The following is a 19,888-nucleotide window of genomic DNA, read 5'->3' as shown; positions in this document are numbered from 1 at the left end:
TACTCCAATAGCTTAAATTGTCGATTTGAGAACAGTTTTTATTCGGTACTACACTTCTACAACGTTTTCAAGAGGAATATTTTTATTTTTTTTTAATTTCATAGGAAACTATTATTTTAAAAATCATTTCAAGAGCACCTTGGGAAGAAGACTTTCAATGATTGATGTTTATGTAAATAAATGTAAAATATAAACCTGTTGTAGTAAAACAGTTATAACTAGAGAGCATTATTGAATTGCAGTCAGGATGTGATTGATAACCCGCCGGAAGGTTCCGCGCGTCAATTACACTCGCTCTTCTGTTCCACATAAAATATTACAGAACAATTTTAGTTAATTAGATCATTTATATCTTGCGGGCATATTCACGTGTGTCGCTAACATAGGGATAGGGTGATGAGATGATACGTAGAAGATAATAGTGGAAGTATTGCTGATAAAATTGTGCGAATGACATGCGAGATGCTTATCAGTGTGTCAGCTTCAATTGTATCCTCTCTGAGCCAAATAGTCGGTTTGCGATATGTTTATTTGTTCTTCTGTACGTGAGGATTTGTCCCGAAGACACCATTGTGCCTCAGAACTCATTTCTACAATAGGCGCTGTATTTTAAAATACTGGTTGAAGCATCTAACTGATCATTTCATGCTCAAAGCTATATTTGGCCTTTTAGTGATCTGTTGTCATTACGTTCAAGCAAACTCCATTTGTATCATCGTACAGCATAATGTCATCAATAAGATCTTTATCTCAAACAACCGCTATGAAGTCAGGTAATTAGGTAAAATAAATATCCAATTACTAATTTAAATCGGTATTAATCAGTGCAATATGAGACTTTTTAATGTGTAATTTTGCATAGAGACGAGCAGCTTCAGTTCACTTTCGTCCTACGCCAGAGGAACAGTCATTTAGATGAGTCTATTAGCCGCCCCATCAGTCAAAGACACTCAATTTTCCGATTGAGAGCCGCCGATCACACCCATTTATAGACTCGATATCGGTAGCTAAACGACAAATCAGTGTTTGTTACATGCGAACATTTACAGCGCTGACAAATCGTATCAAGGCGCCCCCGCTGAAACAATGGGGCACCGATGGGGACGTCGTTTTTATATTTAAATTTTGTGTGGTAGAAAAAATAAAATTAACGTTTAATTCAGATAAATGAATATATATGTTTGCCTTTTAAAGGAAAAGTTAAAGCTTTTTTGGCCACTTTAACCCGGCATTTTAATCAAAGTTCTTCCCTCGGTGGCCCCACCATGGATAACGTAAAGCTAACGTCAGACAGCCGATTGAGTTTCGTACCTCTTTGAGCCATGCTTTATTGAATTAAAAAGAGACATATTTGACTCTTCTATATGACTTTTGCATTCTGATGATTATAAATACTTTGAACACTGATCTATAATATTCATCAAAGCTATAGCAGTAGTTCTCATATCGGTGAATTCCTATTTTGTATCAGTATAAAGGTAGGTTCCGCCCAATGAAATATAAAGACTACGAAATTGAAATTTATCCTGTTCATAGATATAATCTTCGGATCATTTTCAATGCATACAGCGAACAATATGGGTGGTCAGTTGCCTAGCTTGACCAGGAAAATACTCCTCTAAAATAGCGCGAAGTCAAGCTTTACATAAAACATGACGTATTTGTTTTTCCAAAACGAGGCCGCAGCAACGAACGGAAGTCAGATGGCAGTGATAGTTTGCCACGACATTTTTAGTTAAAAAACCAACAACAACAAATTAAAAAATCGAAGTGCGATGGACTGTGTATGCATATCACATAATCTAAAACACTTCATGTTACTTGCATACGCTCGCTAGCTTAGTATATCAAACATACACGTAGTTAGTCTGCGGCTGTTTGTGCGCTGGCATATGTGTTGAAATTTAACTCACCACGTGCAACACCGTTACACGAGTCCCAACGGATCCGGGCAAGTTCCGCTTGAGATGTGGCTTCTGTTTCTTCTATTGCTACATGCCATCTCTGAATTTAGTTCCCTATAGATATTCTAGGGTGCTAACGATTCCAATATAATTTTCTCCACTTTGTTACCGATTTAGATATATTTCATTTTATCTCACACACTTTCGTTCAGTCATTTTGTTTACTTTTAGTGCGTAACAATGTGCATGCGCGAAACTTCGACAACACAATCCATCGCAACTTCATTTGCATACTATTTTGTCTGACGGACACCGTAATAAATCAAGGATTTCCTTCGATTTGGCATTGAAGACACATTTATTCAATCTCAAACGCATAAAGAAATTAAATTGAGGTATTTTTTAATATTTTTTTTAATCTTTTCTTCCGTTCATCGGATTTTACAAAAAACATTTATTTGGTTGGGCGAAACCTACCTTTAAACGGTTTAAACATGTTAAAGCAGTGATTTTCCTGAACGATTGAACGTTGTAAATTGAAATGTTGATAATACCTTATTTATAATCATAATAATATTTCACCAACATAAATAGTAATCGATAATTATAATTAAATCGTGGATCTGTAGTACACGTGACACAACAACAAAACACGGAAATCTAGAAGGAAGTTACAAAAAAACCCGTTAAAGTTGATATTCAATTTATAATGATATCAATTTCGATTATTGATTCATTTTAGACGTTGCCGGTATAAAATTTAAACAAACAATTATCTTATAATTGTTTTCTATGACTGCAGATAATTGCATCGAAACATTCGCATCATTTACAATTTGTACTAGAAAGGCATTTTTAAATAATCATTTTTTATTAACAAAAAAATAATGAATGATAATAACAATTAACACAAAAAACTGATTCTATAGATACAAATGATTATTACGTTAAATCGGTGATTCATTTAATTAATTAAGTTTAACCAAGTGGAATTTCAGGACGTTCTCCTCTTCCATTGAGAAGTGTTGTAGCTTGCGTGTGTGATTTGGGATTTTTGTTTGATTAGTTTAACGTCCTATTAACAGCCAGGGTCATTTAAGGACGTGCCAGGTTTGTTGGTGGAGGAAAGCCGGAGTACCCGGAGAAAAACCACCGACCAGCGGTCAGCACCTGGCAACTGCCTCACATGGGATTCGAACTCGCGACCCAGAGGTGGAGGGCATGTGGTAATATGTCGGTACATCCTAACCACTCGGCCACCGCGGCCCCTTTGTGATTTGGGAGACTGTTATGTGTTCGTGTTGTGTCTCCATGTAAGAGTAGAAACCTTTGGTAATTTTAAAGTGCTATCTCACTGAAGCATACTGTAAAAGCCACCACACTGCACACCTCACCCGTTCACATGATACTGACATCATGTACACCAGTTATCCTACTCCCTTGGTGTTAAACGTTATTCAGGAGCTGAAAATAGTGTTTTTAAAACGCAGCGTGTGCTCGGCGTCAGGGGATAGGATCAAAAGCATTATTCATATAGTAAAACATCAAATTATAAAGGTCAAAAGAGAAACAATTGTAAGATGAAAGTCAGATAAGAATAAGAGGATTAGATCTCAAATAAAGTTGTCGTTTCGATCAAAGTAATGGGCTGAATATCAGGTATCATTCCAATGCTCACGTTCAACTGAAAAGGGAGTTAATGAAAGATAGGAATTGATCGTATAATATTATAGAACGTGAAATGAATAGCGTTTATACTGTGATTTACTTGAAAAAAAAACAACCTAAAACGCTCAATAAATGTCTAAGATCATTTAAAGAGGACGACCTCCCATTTGTGTAATGTGTTCTTTGTGATGAGTACATGGGTGTTTTGGGAGGCTGTAGTATATCATGTTTGTAATTCTGTTATGGTAAACCTTCTGCCCTTTTTATAGTGCAATCTCACTGAAACACACCCCGCCCGGTCACATTATACTAACAACGGACAAACCAGTCGTCCTACTCCATTCATACACAGTGCTAAACAAAAAAAGAAACTATCCGATTTAAAGACTAAAGTATGTCTCAACTCCAAGTCAGAGATTAGGGACACAATTAGTATACTTACATCCACGTTTTATGAAATGATGAAGATTGTTGTAGGTCCGCGGTGACATATATAGGACGGGATCATTTAGGGACGATCTTTTGTCAAATAGATCTGAAATATAAATAAAATTATCTTTAGATCCCGGATAGATATCATAATTCATGTACATCAACTTTCAAATAAATCAGCAATATACATGTCACGGTTGTAAGATCACATAGAGATACCAAAATTCATATCAATCATCTTTTGTCACATAAGTCGCCAATATAAATAACCCAGTTTTCTTTAATCCCATGTAGATCTGAACTATAAATAAAACTATCTTTAGATCCTCCATAGATAGCAAAATTCAAATAAATCCTCTTTTGTCACATAAACAATATAAATAACACGGTTCTTAGATCACATATTGATTGATAAAATTGTTATTAACATCTTGATCTAAAATATAAATAACATAAAATATACTCTATAACATAAAATATACTCTATCTCATTCACATATCAAATTAATATATATCAATATCTTGCAAGATACATCTGAAATATAAATAATTGATGATGATATATCTAAACCCCATATATTGTAAATCAACTTATTTTTGCAAGACTTCATTTTGTGTTTTCTCGTCGATTTAATATCGCGATTTATTGATCAGTAGTATCAATGAACTTGTATTTAAAAAGTCGTCCCGTCGATTTATTTTCGCGAATTATTATCGTCAACAAAATACGTGAAATAAAATCGCACCCAAAAATAAGTTGTTAAGTTGGTTGACAGTACAACACAGGGCCCAGTTAAGTTGGTTGACAGTACACAAGGCCCAATTAAGTTGGTTTGACAGTACTACACAGGGCCCAGTTAAGTTGGCTGACAGTACAACACAGGGCCCAGTTAAGTTGGTTTGACAGTACTACACAGGGCCCAGTTAAGTTGGCTGACAGTACAACACAGGGCCCAGTTAAGTTGGTTGACAGTACAACACAGGGCCCAGTTAAGTTGGTTGACAGTACTACACAGGGCCCAGTGAAGTTGGTAGACAGTACTACACAGGGCCCAGTTAAGTTGGTTGACAGTACAACCCCAGTTAAGTTGGTTGACAGTACTACACAGGCCCCAGATAAGTTGGTTGACAGTACAACACAGGGCCCAGATAAGTTGGTTGACAGTACTACACAGATCTTAAAATTATAACTAGTAATCTTTTGTCATATATATTTGAAATGGGAAGAATTTGTCTTATAAAAATAAAATACATGTACATTTGTAGTTTGTAAGATAACAAGAAAATGCAAATCATAGATGCATTAGGTTACATGTATATTCTAGATGACATAAATGACATTTTATTTCCTAAATCTAAAATATGAATCACCATTCAAAGGCACAGTATTCATAATGATATATCCGTAAATTATAACTATAACACATTTAAATCACCTCATGACTCAAAAACATCAAAAGTGTAATCAATTTTACAACATGAAATGTGTTTCTATGTATGTTTTCCGTAATGAAAACGAATATAAACTGCATGTGTTCAATCAAATTGAGACACATACAATTCAGATGTGACCTCGTCTGTTGACAATCAGATATTACTTCTTGATAAAATCTAGTCTATGATATTACATCTGTTCATTGTTTAAACATGTCACAAACTTCAAAAGCAGAAATTCATTACAATACATCGTAGCAGGTTGACATGCAAGGCCGGAAAGGAAAAATGGAAAACGAAATAATCATAAAAAAGATGGAAGTATGTAATGACAAGATATTAGAGAAAATATCGATTGACATGGTTAGAGCAATTACAAGTTTTTGTGTTCATAATAAATCATCCCCATGTTTTTTTTTATCATAAAACCATAAAAGGATAAGACAATAATATCATAATAAAAGAAATGTTTGGAATCCAAATTATGATCTGTAGCGGTAAAATTTGATCCTTCTAGTTTATAACATTCATCGATTGAGGAAAAGGCAAAATTATGTTCATCAATACTATTAGCTCTTCAATCGTAATCCAGAATTATCTAATGTATTGGTTAGTAGTTCTTGATTAGGTTTACGCTACATAAAAGATGTTGCAAGGTCTGAATGTGTCGTTTTGCTCTGTATTTCTATTAATATATATGGGTTTTTCGCGGATAAATTATAGGTTGGTGTACGCAATATGGTCGGAAGTCAACTTTCTCCATATTAAGACTTACTATGAATGCTTTAAGAAAAGAAACAGTGAATTAGGCATAGCTATTCTGTCCAAACACTTTTCTCTGAAATTTCAATCACATGGAATTGTCTGTTGCGTTTTGATTTGTTAAACTGTTGAATTTCCCGATATTTGTTTGTTCGTTTAACCTAAAATAAGATAGTTCATTCCGGTAAGTTGATGACTAATTTTACTAAAAAGTACTAATTGTGATATTTGCATTGAGGTAATTGATATTTTTAACGATTTCAAGTTTAATCATTTCCTGAAGATTAATAGAAATGAATCGCAACAAGTTTGATGTTTAGGAAAAAGACTGGAATATCTGTGTCAAGTTTCACTTCCCTCTTCCTGTTCTGTGTTATTTCTAAACCCCCAAAGAAGGAAATAACACAGAGTTTCCTAGTACAACAACTCCAGCTTGTCTATCCGTCGGCACACAGACTAATGGCGAGATTAAAAGCTCTGCTAAGTGACTGTACCAATATGGTGCCGTTTATGCACACAACGAAAGGGTGTCGCTTACAACATTAACGATGATTAGCCGTTTGTGTACACTGTTTTATAACAATCTTGTCTCGTTGTATCGTAAGCACTGTCGCTTTAACGCCTACTGCTTTACACGTCTGTAGGCAAAGATGTGTTAAAACGTTTAGCCGTGATGTCATTGAATTACAACATCGTGACAAACCGTTAATTTCGATCGACTGCCACACAGGTACTAGAAATTCACATTGCCTAGGTCACACCGCCATCATTACTCAAATGTCGTGATTCAAAAACTGCTCATCGGGGTTTTCTAAGATTGGGTCCTGCATATGAAACATGTCGTACCCTATATAAGTTTAGTTCACATTACCTAGGTCACACCGCCATCATTACTCAAATGTCGTGATTCAAAAACTGCTCATCGGGGTTTTCTAAGATTGAGTCCTGCATATGTAACACGTCTTATCTTATATAGTTTAGTGATATTAACTTTTCATTGGTAGTATGAGTTCTGCACCTTGAATAAATACCACTTTGTAAAGTAACTTATACCAGCTATAAATTTATAAGACACTGAGAACGCTTTGTTCAATTTTGAATTTATTTTGGGTTTGAGATGGTTCCAAAACGATATATCATTTCAACGCTTAAAACTGATCATATGCACTGAAATGAAATATGTTTGCTGAGAATAAAAATACCGCAATTCGCTTAAGCCCTATTTAGTATTGCTTGGGTAGTGGTCTGTACATTGATAAACTGATCGGTCAAAGTTTACTAACCATAATGAGGTAAAAACGGTATAAAGCTAGTATATTAATAATCCGAAATAAAAGGACAAAATCAATTCAAAGTAAAATCAAAAATCATATCTATGGAATATATATTCAGCCATTATAGGGCCTTCTTCAGTCCAAAAGATAACTAAGGACATGGTTTAGGATCTACTCATATACGAAACCAGTTATATCAAGTTTATTTCATGTCTTCTATTATTTTGCATTGTTTTCTATTTTCATTCAGAATTTACAAACATGCTGATATCGTGTGCGATAAATGTGTTTCAAGGGCAAAAAGAAATTGCGAAAAAATAAATAATAGTGAAAATGTTGAGATCAGGTGTAAAGCATACATATATAAAAGGCGTTACATGCATGGAAACGCGATAGTAATTGTTCTTCAAAGTAAGTACATTTGTATGTTAAAGTTTCGCAATGGGATTTTACATCATAAAATGGATTACTGATTTTGTAAATTCTAAATATCCGATAGTCTAAATCTCAAGCTACTTGATGAAGCGACACCAAAATATTTCATAATTTCGAATGGGGAATCTAAAATATTATTTCTACTTTATCTTGATCTTAAAATACAAGGTAACTTTGAAATTTCTATTTCAAGTGTTAGGCGTCTGTTATGTACCAACTGCTCTCTTGCTATTGAGCGACATATTGTATTCAGTTGGTGTCGATAAGGACAGGCTTGGTTTATGACGTCTTAGAAGCGTCATGAGTTCCGTGTCCAATATGTGACATATGATTTTAATGAGACTATAAAATTCCCCGTTTTGTGTTGGCGTTTATGAATGTTTCGAAGTTAGTCTCAACGACATTATATTGCATACACCAGTGAATAGCGGAAATAACTTCAAAATTATGGAATGATGTATAGATACCACTGAAAAAGAATATGGCCTTCAAGTTGATATTAAGAGTTTCCCTCGAAACTGCGTAGAAACATTGTTCATTGTTAAAAAAAACATACCCCTCTTTCGATGTATACGGTTAAAAGGTGTGAAAACATAAAAAAATTAATATGAAAACATAAAAACATAAACCACTTCTGATAAACAGTTCTATTTCAAAAATAAATTAGTAAAGGTCATAGCAATTAGCGAACGGATGCTCATTTCCACTTGCAAAGCCTTGTAAAATATCTGCCGAGATCTATTGTCAATTACGCCACCGGAAGTTCTCACAAGCATTCATTTGAATACATCTCATCAATTGATTAATTACCATATTGACTGTATAAAGTGGAACCTATTGCCGTATTTTAACCATTAAATTAACTGCCAGGAACATGTGGATTACATACGTTGGCTATGGTGGCCAACTAGTTAAAGACCCTGATATTGTCATTCATGGATAGCAATTCAAAAGATAAGTCAATGAAATGAAGGTAAGAGCCTATAACGGCAACTTTTATCAGTTTAAGGTGACTACTGAAGACAACATAGAGCAAAGAGGTGCGCAAAAAGTAAGAGCGCGTTATAATCGATATTTATTGATTCGTGTTAACCATAAGGCGTATTGGTAAACTGTCTCTGCTGGTATAAGTTTGATAAGAATAGAATACTTTCATTACACTTATGCAAATAATTACCCACGTACTTTTAGATTTTAATGAATTCGCGTCTATTATAAACGTATAAACGGCTGGTAAATGTCATATACAGAAAATAATGTCTTCAATATATTTGAAGGGCTTTGGAAGGCATATTGGTTCAAGGAGAGTACGACAGACATTGCAACTATCAGCAGGTTGAAACATCAATATTGAAAATACAGTATTTTTTTTTGTTCATTTGACTTCAAATCAGCATCAACTATTTTCTCAATGATCTTTAGACTCTGATCAAACCAAATGTTGCTCGCTTTATCGTATTAAGTCAAAACTGTCTATAAAACGACTTAATGGACCCAGACAAATTGTTTTAAAGCCAAATGGTCTAGATCCACAGGTAAAATTGTGTTGAAATTAACCATTTCGGACCCTGATAAAGCAGTCTTGTTAAGCAGGTTGTCTTATGCAGAGGGAGTTGCGAAGGCAAGTTTGAATTATATATGTTCTCCGTAAGATGTATATGTCACCGATACGACGGATCTGGCTGATGCGTCCTAACACGTCAAGTCCAGAATGTCGAGTTTTCCTTGTGTTAGCGTCTAGCAGTGTATACGTTTTCGCCCTATCATGTGAGAATCACTTACAATCTACAAGACAGGAAAATAAAAACGGCACGAGCGGATCAATTGGGGTTATTAAACAGAGACAATGTAGCCATGTTCAATTAATGCTCGGAACCATCCCAATGGCTAGAGTTTAAACAATAAAACATGTCGTAATTTCATTGATTTTCCTTTTTATTGAATGTCGTGTCCGAATGACGTATACAAGATTTCGAAATGCTCTCCCCACTTCAATACGGTATTTCTACATATCTTTACATTGCCTATGGGGAATATTGCTCAATGAGAATATGGGAGAAGTTTAAACAAATTTGCAATCATCAGACGCCGGTAATATAAAAGAAAATTACATATTTCAAGAGTAAATTATATCTGGAAGGGACCTAAAGACACATATCTATCTGCAAAATCTTAAAGGGTCGACTTTCACTGCGTGGGATGGAACAATTGATATTCCGTATATTTGATCATATGAAGTGTGCATTTCAATTATCCTAAGTTATTTTTATGCATACAAGATATATAAAATCATTAATGTTTGAACACCCGACTGTCTATTTCTGTCGAGGAGAAGAATAACTTGATCGATAGGTGCCATTTAAGGAAATATTTTTATACCCTTTCTGCATTATTCTACTTTTGTTTAAAATTCTATTTTCATTTGCTCAATCTAGTTTTGTATGTTGTTCATTACTGTAAAAGTACAACTATTAACGTCGAGATATGCTTCGCCTTCTTTAAATTTCCACAAATACAGCAAAGCGCAAATACATGAATCATGTTTTGATAGAGAAAAATACCATTCGTTAGCGGTGTAATATCTTTAGCTTTTGGAGGGGGTTATGTGTTTGGGTTAAGGTCTACCGACTTCAACTTATTTCTGAAAATCTGTTGACATGCTCGTATGTTGATAAACCCGTTGTAGATAGCAAGGTGATTACAAGTCAGCGTTTCATTGGCCTTGCCGAGCCTTGCCTTCCCAGTTCTAAATACTGATAGCGGCAGAGAATCAGTAAAATCCGATTATATGAGTTTGCACTGATTCTGATTTCAGCTTAAAATCCAAGGCTGAAGCCAAACCTCTAAAACAGGTCTGCTTGGATTTGTTTTGTTTATTGTTCTAATAAGAAAACCGGATTACCAAGAGAAAATACACCGACCTACGGTCAAGATCTAACCAAGTGGAAGAAAGCCGGGGTACCCAGAGAAAAAACCACAGCCCTTCGCTAAAGATCTTGCTCTTTCTTCACGTTTGTTTCAAACTCACAACCTAAGAATTATAGGCTTTTTTCATTACCTTGAAATACTTTTTTCTCGAAAAGTTATTTATTAGATTAGATTTAAATTTCTTTACTACTTTGCCAGTGCGACCTATCTGTATCTGTATCTGAGAGGACAGCTATTTTCTTGCTTTACTTTAGCAGGTGCCATCGCTATCCTGTATGATATATCGATTGTTTCTTTAAACAGAAGACCTTTTATATCTATATTGTCTTATTGTCTCTGTGCGTTTTACAATCCAGATGGGACAAGTTTTGATCCACTGTAATGATTTTCGTCGACGAGACACTAGCAAAATACAGACCCAACATTATTACACGATCAGGTATTATATCGGATGTCTTTCAACTGGGCCATTTTGACGAGAGTCTGTATTGGTTTATACCACATGACTTGAAAGTTCATTTTATTATATATATCATATCCGATGACACTATGTGAGACCAACCAACTAAATAATTTTACATAGACCACAATGTTAAAGTTTGGTAAAGTTTTGTTATGTATCAAAATAAACAGCTGGATATTAGTTAGCTATTGCGTTCTAAAATTAAAATCTAGGTTTTAATGTAACACTTTATAGAAAAAAGTTTAGGTCCTTCAGCTCAAACACCAACCAGAGTAGCCATTTTGAAATAAGACGCATTTTGCACTAAAAAGTCCTGAAATTTTAATGTTTTTACCTATTTATTATCAAATTTTATATTTTGAAACTAAATTTCAATCTGGATTTCCAAAGTCATATCATCGTTATCTAGAAATAATAACCTGTCAGAAAATTTTGTTGTTGTTGAAATTCATAATTAACCAGCCAATCAGTGGCCGGGTCAAAAGTCTATCCTGGGCTCAATCATCTATACGCAGGAGCCATTTCGAAGGTCTCAGTGATTTTAATTTAGTTGGTTGTTCCCTGTAGCTCTTAGGACACCATTCAGTTAGGATTCTCAAAGACACGACATAATTATTCCCAGTCCTAACAAAAAAGTACCGTATATTGGACTGTCCTATCATAACACCAGTTGTTGGCTATCCAGCACAAAATTAACCAGGCAGTTCATTAAAATATTCTCACCAGTATTTGGAAATTTGTGTGAAGAAAAAACTCACAAATCTATTGATAGCTGTCCAATTATTGTTATCCCCAATCATCATTAAGACGATAGGATATATATATATACATATAAATACATATTATTTTAAATCACCAGTACATATGATAGGGTTATGGAGAAATCGACCAATCGACAGTTAGGGTGCGGTAACCAACATCAGTACATATAATAAGGTCATGAAAAATCGGTCAATCGACAGTCGGAGTGCGGTTGCCAAGGGGTTTAAAATATTTTTATCATTTTCAAACCCCTGCTGGTATGGAAGTCGCAAGGTATTGACTTAGGTCGGTGATTTTTCGTTAGCTACCATTTTAAGAACGTCTTTCGATGACATTGTCTACGATAGAACTAACGAATCAAACCACACGCTAAGGAAATCACTACGTCTTAGCAATATTAATCGTGATTAAAAGTGAAAACCAAACACGTTGTGTTTATTTTTGAACTTTTTTCCATATACTGCCTTGTGATTAACCACCATTGATACAATCAAACTATAATTGTAGCATAACCTAGACAAAATTATTTCTAATAAGTAAACCTATTTCTGTCCATGATTATCCCTAAGCATATCCATATTTATATGAAGGGAAAGCGGTCAACTTTAATATAAAAAACTGACATTGACGTCATAAGTTACTGTTTAAAATTCTATTCATACCTATGACGTCAAGTGGTTAATTATAAGAGAGTGCGCATGTTCAAAGAAGTTGAAATATTTGTGATGATTGAATTTTCAATCAAAGACATCTTCAATGTTTTTGTGATGATAAAATTTTGCGACAGAACGATGCGACTCTATTGGTAACATATGGTTCTCTCTTGATGAAAGAACTTATTTTAGCTTTAAATAAATTGTACTTTATCCAGATTTTTTTGTTGTTGTTGTTGTTGTTGTATTTTTTTTTTTTATGTGAATATTTTATGTTGGGTTTTTTATTCTGTTTGTCTTTTTTGTCGATTTTGTCAATGTACAATAAGTATCCTGAGTTCTCGGGTTAAAACAAAAAATATTGTTCTACATCATCGCTTATATTACCGTTTAATTTGATAACATATCCGCATATTCGTATACATGAACGCCATTGCCAGACGAACGGCGTAAAATGGATAATAAGAAATACCAAGACACCTTATTACACACAACACACGTCATGCATAGAACCCAATATTTCTATATACATCTATCTATAAATGTATTTTTAATGGTGTATATCTTAAATTATTCTAAATTTTAAAATCATATATCAAATTGGGGGAAACACATCAATATACAAATGTAGAAAACTCCAGCTATATCTAAATCTGATTTATCTCCAGTTGATTTGCTGATTAAATTTGGTGTTGTTTTCGTTTGAAATTGTTATCTTTTACCATAGGAGATGTGTTTTTCAATCATAAAACGAAGAATATTAGCGTTATTGAAAATGACAATATGCCATTAATTTGTTACTATCTATAAATGACTTGCATAAACATTTTTGTGCTGATAAATCATTATTGTCCATCTTTTTGCGTAGGCCAAATGTTTGCGATTTTAACTAAAAAACAAGAAAATTACATTTTGACTATTTTCAATATTCGCGATTTCACTTTTAGGGTAATTAATTGTGATTCAACCATTTCTCAATTGATCACGTTTTCGCAATCATAGCAATGTCCCGCAAAATCGCGAAAATATCTTCCCCGCGAAAATAATCGCTATATGTTAAGTACATGATCAACAAATTAGTGTGCGCATATGAAGATGTTAATTAAGTGTTGCAATACATAATCATAACTCATTAAGCTTAGGATATAATAAAATCTGGTATATAGTAAAGTGAGTAAATTATATAATAAAGTTATAATGAATATAAATCAGATGAGTGTTATGTAACATGTATCACAGGTGTTTTGATGTAATTATATAATGACAACGTCAGCGTCTGATATCAAGATACTGCATGATTAATGTATTTCGAATACAACACAATGACTTGTATTCGTTAAATGAGCTCATCTGTCTTTACATTAAGTAGTGAATATATCATAGAGAGAAATTAGGTTCACATGGAATATATATGTCCTGAATTAGGATCCGGATGATATAAACATGTCGTTAGATTGGGCACAGATGGAATAAAATACATGTCGTGAAATAAGACCCAGACGAAATATACATGTCGTGAAATAAGACCCAGACGAAATATACATGTCGTGAAATAAGACCCGAAGAAATATACATGTCGTGAAATGGGACCCAGTTGAAAGATACATGTCGTGAAATGAGGCCCAGATCAAATATACATGTAGTGAAATGAGACCAAGATGAAATATGCAAGTCGTGAAATAGGACCCAGTTGAAAGATACATGTCGTGAAATGAGGCCCAGATCAAATATACATGTGGTGAAATGAGCCCCAGATGAAATATGCAAGTCGTGAAATGGGGTCCAGATGAAATATACTTCTCGTTAAATGGGAACCGGGTGAAATAAACATGTGTGTAAAATGCAGGCCAGGTGAAGATAAATTGTAATACCATCAATAGCACATTGAGGCTTTTTCATGACACAATTGATACTAAATGGGGGTTTTTGAATGAGCTTGGTATGCGAGTACATGGTAGCTTCACCTTCGGAATACATATGTACCTTATCTCTGTAGTGTGTATGTGTCATTAACGTTAGTATGATGCATCCTTGGCTTCAATCAGCACATCTCATCGGTAGAATGGAAATCACTCTACATGCAAAAATTGTTGGTTTTTAATTTTCCTCCTAATATCTATGTCTATGATCGCATCGAAAAAATGTAAACAACTACCGTCGGCCATTCTCTCGCTTCGAGCTCCCCCAATGCCGCCTCATGATCAGCGCCCCCTAAGTCAGAGGAACGCACCTCCTGCGCACCCCGATTCCGTTAACCTTCTCCACGGTGTAATGACTATCAAGCCCATTAATTAATCATGTTCCAAGAGTCATCGACTTATAATGGGGTAATGCTTACATTATTTATAACATGGTTTATTTCGCTCTCCTTGTGTAATAAATAATTCCTTTCTTGTCAATACCTTACGTACTGCTTAAGTGCAAAGTGTCAGACAGATATTGCAAAGGAAATAGCCTTTTACCTTCTTGTGTCCACCTATAGTTAGAAATCGACATTTATCCTTCCTTATTGCAACGATTGGATTTAATGTGTTTCCATGCGGTAAGTATGACAAATATAGTTTAATGTTTTTGTCTGGTTTAAATTCGCGCCGAAGTCTGGCAAAACTTTAAAAGCATTGGAGATTTTACCTAGTCTAACAAATTGCAACAAAAATAATGTTGACAAATTGTACATTGTATCTTTAAAACTTGTTCTTATGTTATCAATTACATATAATACAAGAATCAGTGTAAAAAGTCGATTTCCAGCATATCAAGGAATCAAAGAAAAATGGTTTAAATATAAATGTTCTCTGGTTAAAAAGGTGGCAGACGTTTTAGTATAATAGAAAACGTTTTAGTAAAATATCTTGTTAATTTGCCTTTTGGCTTCAAAACTCCTACCCTTACTCTTCTTTTTTTGGAGAACGCGACATCCATGTTTACTTGACGCCATTAAAGAGAAAAAATGTATTCTAAGACATCTTATGTTTGAACCTTTTTTAGCCTGCACGTGTTTATGTTTATAGATTGGCTTTTCTTAGCCAAGAAATAGAACTTTAATCTTAATCCAGTTTACCTGACAATATGAGATAGAAAACAAAATGTATTCCGAGATTCTCGCGTTGAACCTTTTGTACCCCACACGTGTCTATGGCTATATATTGGTGTGTATCGACAAAGAAATTTAATCCTAGCCCAGTTTACCTGACGCCATGAACGAAAAGAGAAAATTATAATCCGAGATTCTCGCGTTGAACCTTTTGTACCCCACACGTGTCTATGGCTATATATTGGTGTGTATCGACAAAGAAATTTAATCCTAGCCCAGTTTACCTGACGCCATGAACGAAAAGAGAAAATTATAATCAGATATATCCTATGTTGAACCTTTTGACCTATACATGTGTCTATCATTCTGTCATCATATTTCACCGATCAATGATATCGTTTACAAAACCGTTTATCCTAAAGGATTTTTATTAAAGCGCACCACACCCCTCTCTCTGATTTTATCATTTACCATTTTAATGCAATCCGATTATCATATCCTCAATATCAGAATAATAATTCTATCAAACTGTGTCATTGCATAAATGTCATTTGACATTCTCAAGTTACCAACACGGGATGTTGAATTCACGTTTCTGTGATTAGCTCCATACACACCAAATGACATGGTAAAATATCGTCACAATTTTTAAAATAATTTATATGATGTAAACATATTTACTTCCTTGTTATAGAGGTCGAGCGTTAGCATTTTATTTGCCCACACTTCATGATCATAAAATGCGACTGAATTTCGATTATTATAACCTCTCTTCTCTCTTTGAAATGTCTTTGATGACACCGTATCGCTTTTGGCTTTGAATATTAAGGATATTGTTTGGTCAATAAACACCTCTCTATAAAAATGATATTTTCTGTGCCTGTTAAGCGGTCGGCAAAGAAAGAGTTGGACAAAAGATTTGTTCTGTATCAGTATAAGATGACTTGTTGGATATGTCTTTGGCAGTACGCTTCAGTGAGATAACACTATAAAACGCGCATGGTTATCTTTTAATACAGGTATACGCTTATCATATGTACCATTTTCCCCATGTGTATTATTTTGACATCTTTTATAATAAATCTTAAACGAGATGATATGGGTGTTGGAAGACAGGTTCACTTATTGTCAGTAGACACGAGCTGTCATTAGAGTCTATAAAAGACAGATGCGATATGGACAATTTTCACTGCTCTACTTCTCACATATCACAAAACATATCACGCATAAATTGCCGACTGACCTTTGTAAGGCTTGACGCCATCCAAACTGTAGATCAAGCGTTTCCATTTTTATACTATGTCAGGATTCCAATAACTTTTTAACCTGTAGTGTTGAATGGAAAGCAAGGCCAGATAATAAAAACTTTAGTCCTCACATTTCGGAAATTCCCGGCATTATTCAGAAATTAAACGTTGATAAATTCCGAAGATTGCCGGAAATTTCTCCGAAATCTTGCTATTGCACTTGCTTGATGATATTACTCTCATTTGCGAACACTAAAGATTAATTTCAATACCATTCGACGATAAAGAGCATTTGCTCTGTTACATGGCCGATCTATTTTTAGTCATGTTTCAATTTATTGGCGATTGCTTAGACTACGTCATACCCTTGATCTCAGGATTTCTCGTTAACGAGATTGACTGAGTTAAAGGCAACATTTACTATTTGTTATCATTTTCATATGGGCTATTTCTAGCAGGACAGTTCCGCTATACATGCTGATTTGTAGAGCAAACGAATTTCCACGTTAATTGACTGGACTGGAATACATAAGTATATCTGCTCTCTGACGTCATTTCTCTGTTTGTTTCGTTAAACCGGATAAGATCCACGAGACTTCAGTAATACGTGGCAGGCCCGCTTAATCATTGATTTTACAGCACATTGCATATATTGTTAATATTGACAGTCTACGGCGAGCAAATAGCTTCATCCCTGGAGATATGAACTGAATATGTTTGAGTTACGCAATTAATGAAATATTCCATTTATAGTCATATAAACGCTGATGAAAAAAAAATATTCAAAAGTTTCAAAAGCACCTTTCGTGACGATTCTAAACAACGGGACAATAAAACGCTCTTAGGATCGAGATTAATTTAAAGACGGCAAATAGCGAAACTACAAACTTTTGTTTGGCATAAACAATGGAAACTGGTTGTATTGTATATGGCTTGATTTATGGCACGAAGCTATCATTTTATCATCTACAATGTCGGTTGATTATCAAAGTAACGAGTTTGACACAAGACGAAAGCTCAACGTTACTAATGTGATTAAATCGGACATTTCAGGAAGTCGTCGATTGTTATTCTGATTGAATCTCATTACTAACGATGCTATTTACGATTAGAATGATGCCTTCGGGAATAGCCCGATCGAGATAATAAAGAGCTTGCTTGCTTTCTGATATATTGGATATCACTTTTTGTCTTCAATATTCCCTTTGTTCTATTTTATTCAGTTTTTCTTATTCCCTTCTCTGCAATGCACCGTTATCTCCTCAGACCATTTTGTTGCATTATTTCTAATTTATTTGTAACTTCTTTATTCACGTTTATCATCACTCGGCTTGGGTCGGTATCACATATTTCTCCCTTTTCCTTTTCTACGCGTTAAACTTTTTCAAATTCCCATAAACTACATATTTTGGTGACGTGCTGACAAAGCGGTTTGTTTTATTGACAAAGCTTTAACGATACATTTCTGCAATTCACTCTCGTGTCAACGTTTTGGTGATGTTGTTATGGCGTAAACACATCAATTACCCTGCGCCGAAATACAATAAACCACAAGAAAATAATTTTAAAGACCCTATCACTGATAAAAATGGCATAAGAATCGCTATGATAAGAAAGGAAAGTTTATGAATTACCAGTGGGCGCTGTTATGGTCATTAGTTTTTCAAAACGAGGAAATAAAGGTCAGAGATTGAAACAGAACACCAGAATACGTCATCGGTGACTGATACATATCAGATATTTATACATATGCAAGATGCAATGTTACCAATTGAAATAATAATTTTGTTATCTTGTCATTTTTGTACTTTATGGAAATTAGAATGTTTTTTACTCATATTTTTTTTTCACTTTTGCTACTCCAAATTCGAAAATAAATCATTTTACGGCCTCAGACGCCTCAGACATTTTTATTTATTAGTTCATTCATACTTTTCTTTATCTTGCAATAGTTTCAACTTTGCGTCAATATGAATTAAAATCTATGGATTCCATTAACCGCTTATACACGGACATCCCGTAATTTCATTTTTGTAACTGATTTACAGAAACATGGTACAGGTAAATAGTTGAGGAAGTCGTTTTAATTGTCTTCTTTAAAGAAAGAAAGAAAGAAAGAAAGAAAGAAAGAAAGAAAGAAAGAAAGAAAGAAAGAAAGAAAGAAAGAAAGAAAGAATGAATTAAAGAAAGAAAGAAAGAACAAATGAATGAATGAAACAAACAGAGGACGAAGCTGTTGCTATCGAACTACTACAACAGCAACGAACAGACGATAAAAGAATAAACTGAATAGTTCGCTAAATGTAGATCGCATCGCAGTTATTTCTGTAGTCTCATAGGGGTTTTCTTCTCTATACCATTAGTCACAACGAGGAGTATGGTGGAAATACAATAAAGCTAGACATTTTAAACTGTTTTGATAATTTAGTTAAGAGGAACATTGAATTATGGCTTCCATATAAAAAAAGTGCCAGCCCAAAATAAACTTCAGTGTTGTAAATTTAAAACAATTATGATATGATAAAATTTGGATTAGCGGAACGGCAGTAGCAGCAATTTGGCTACAAATATTGTTACTGTCAGAAACACCTATTACAATGTTTGTCTCTCTACTTCTAATGCTACTGAAGGTCTTTGACTTGACGACATTCCCTGAATATCAACCCTATTAGTAGCATACATAATTCAAAGACAGCCTTCGTATAATGATCCATTCGTGTGTGAAGGATAATGTAAATCAAGTCATCATCTTATATTTGTGTGCGATCTATTGTCGTGAATAATGTTGCCAGAGAAAACAAAATGAAAAACCGATCATCGCGAATTTCAAATAAAATAGTCCCTTTTCATTGAGCCAGAGCTTGAGAAATCAAATTGTTTTACACAAAGCGT

The 19,888-nt window shown here is 34.3% G+C and overlaps 1 protein-coding gene across 3 annotated transcripts in view; it reads right to left on the bottom strand.

The window, feature by feature from the left end:
- The window catches only part of LOC138333751 (uncharacterized), a 90,189-nt gene that overhangs the window by 3,934 nt on the left and 66,367 nt on the right, over positions 1–19,888 (bottom strand). For all 3 annotated transcript variants that reach the window (XM_069282316.1, XM_069282315.1, XM_069282317.1), the window contains one exon: positions 4,015–4,107. In XM_069282316.1, the coding sequence (XP_069138417.1) occupies positions 4,015–4,107 (93 nt within the window). The remainder of the gene's footprint in view (positions 1–4,014; positions 4,108–19,888) is intronic.

This window comes from Argopecten irradians, chromosome 10 (genome assembly GCF_041381155.1).
Source record: "Argopecten irradians isolate NY chromosome 10, Ai_NY, whole genome shotgun sequence".
NCBI lineage: Eukaryota > Metazoa > Mollusca > Bivalvia > Pectinida > Pectinidae > Argopecten > Argopecten irradians.
This window is presented reverse-complemented; position numbering and strand designations above follow the sequence as displayed.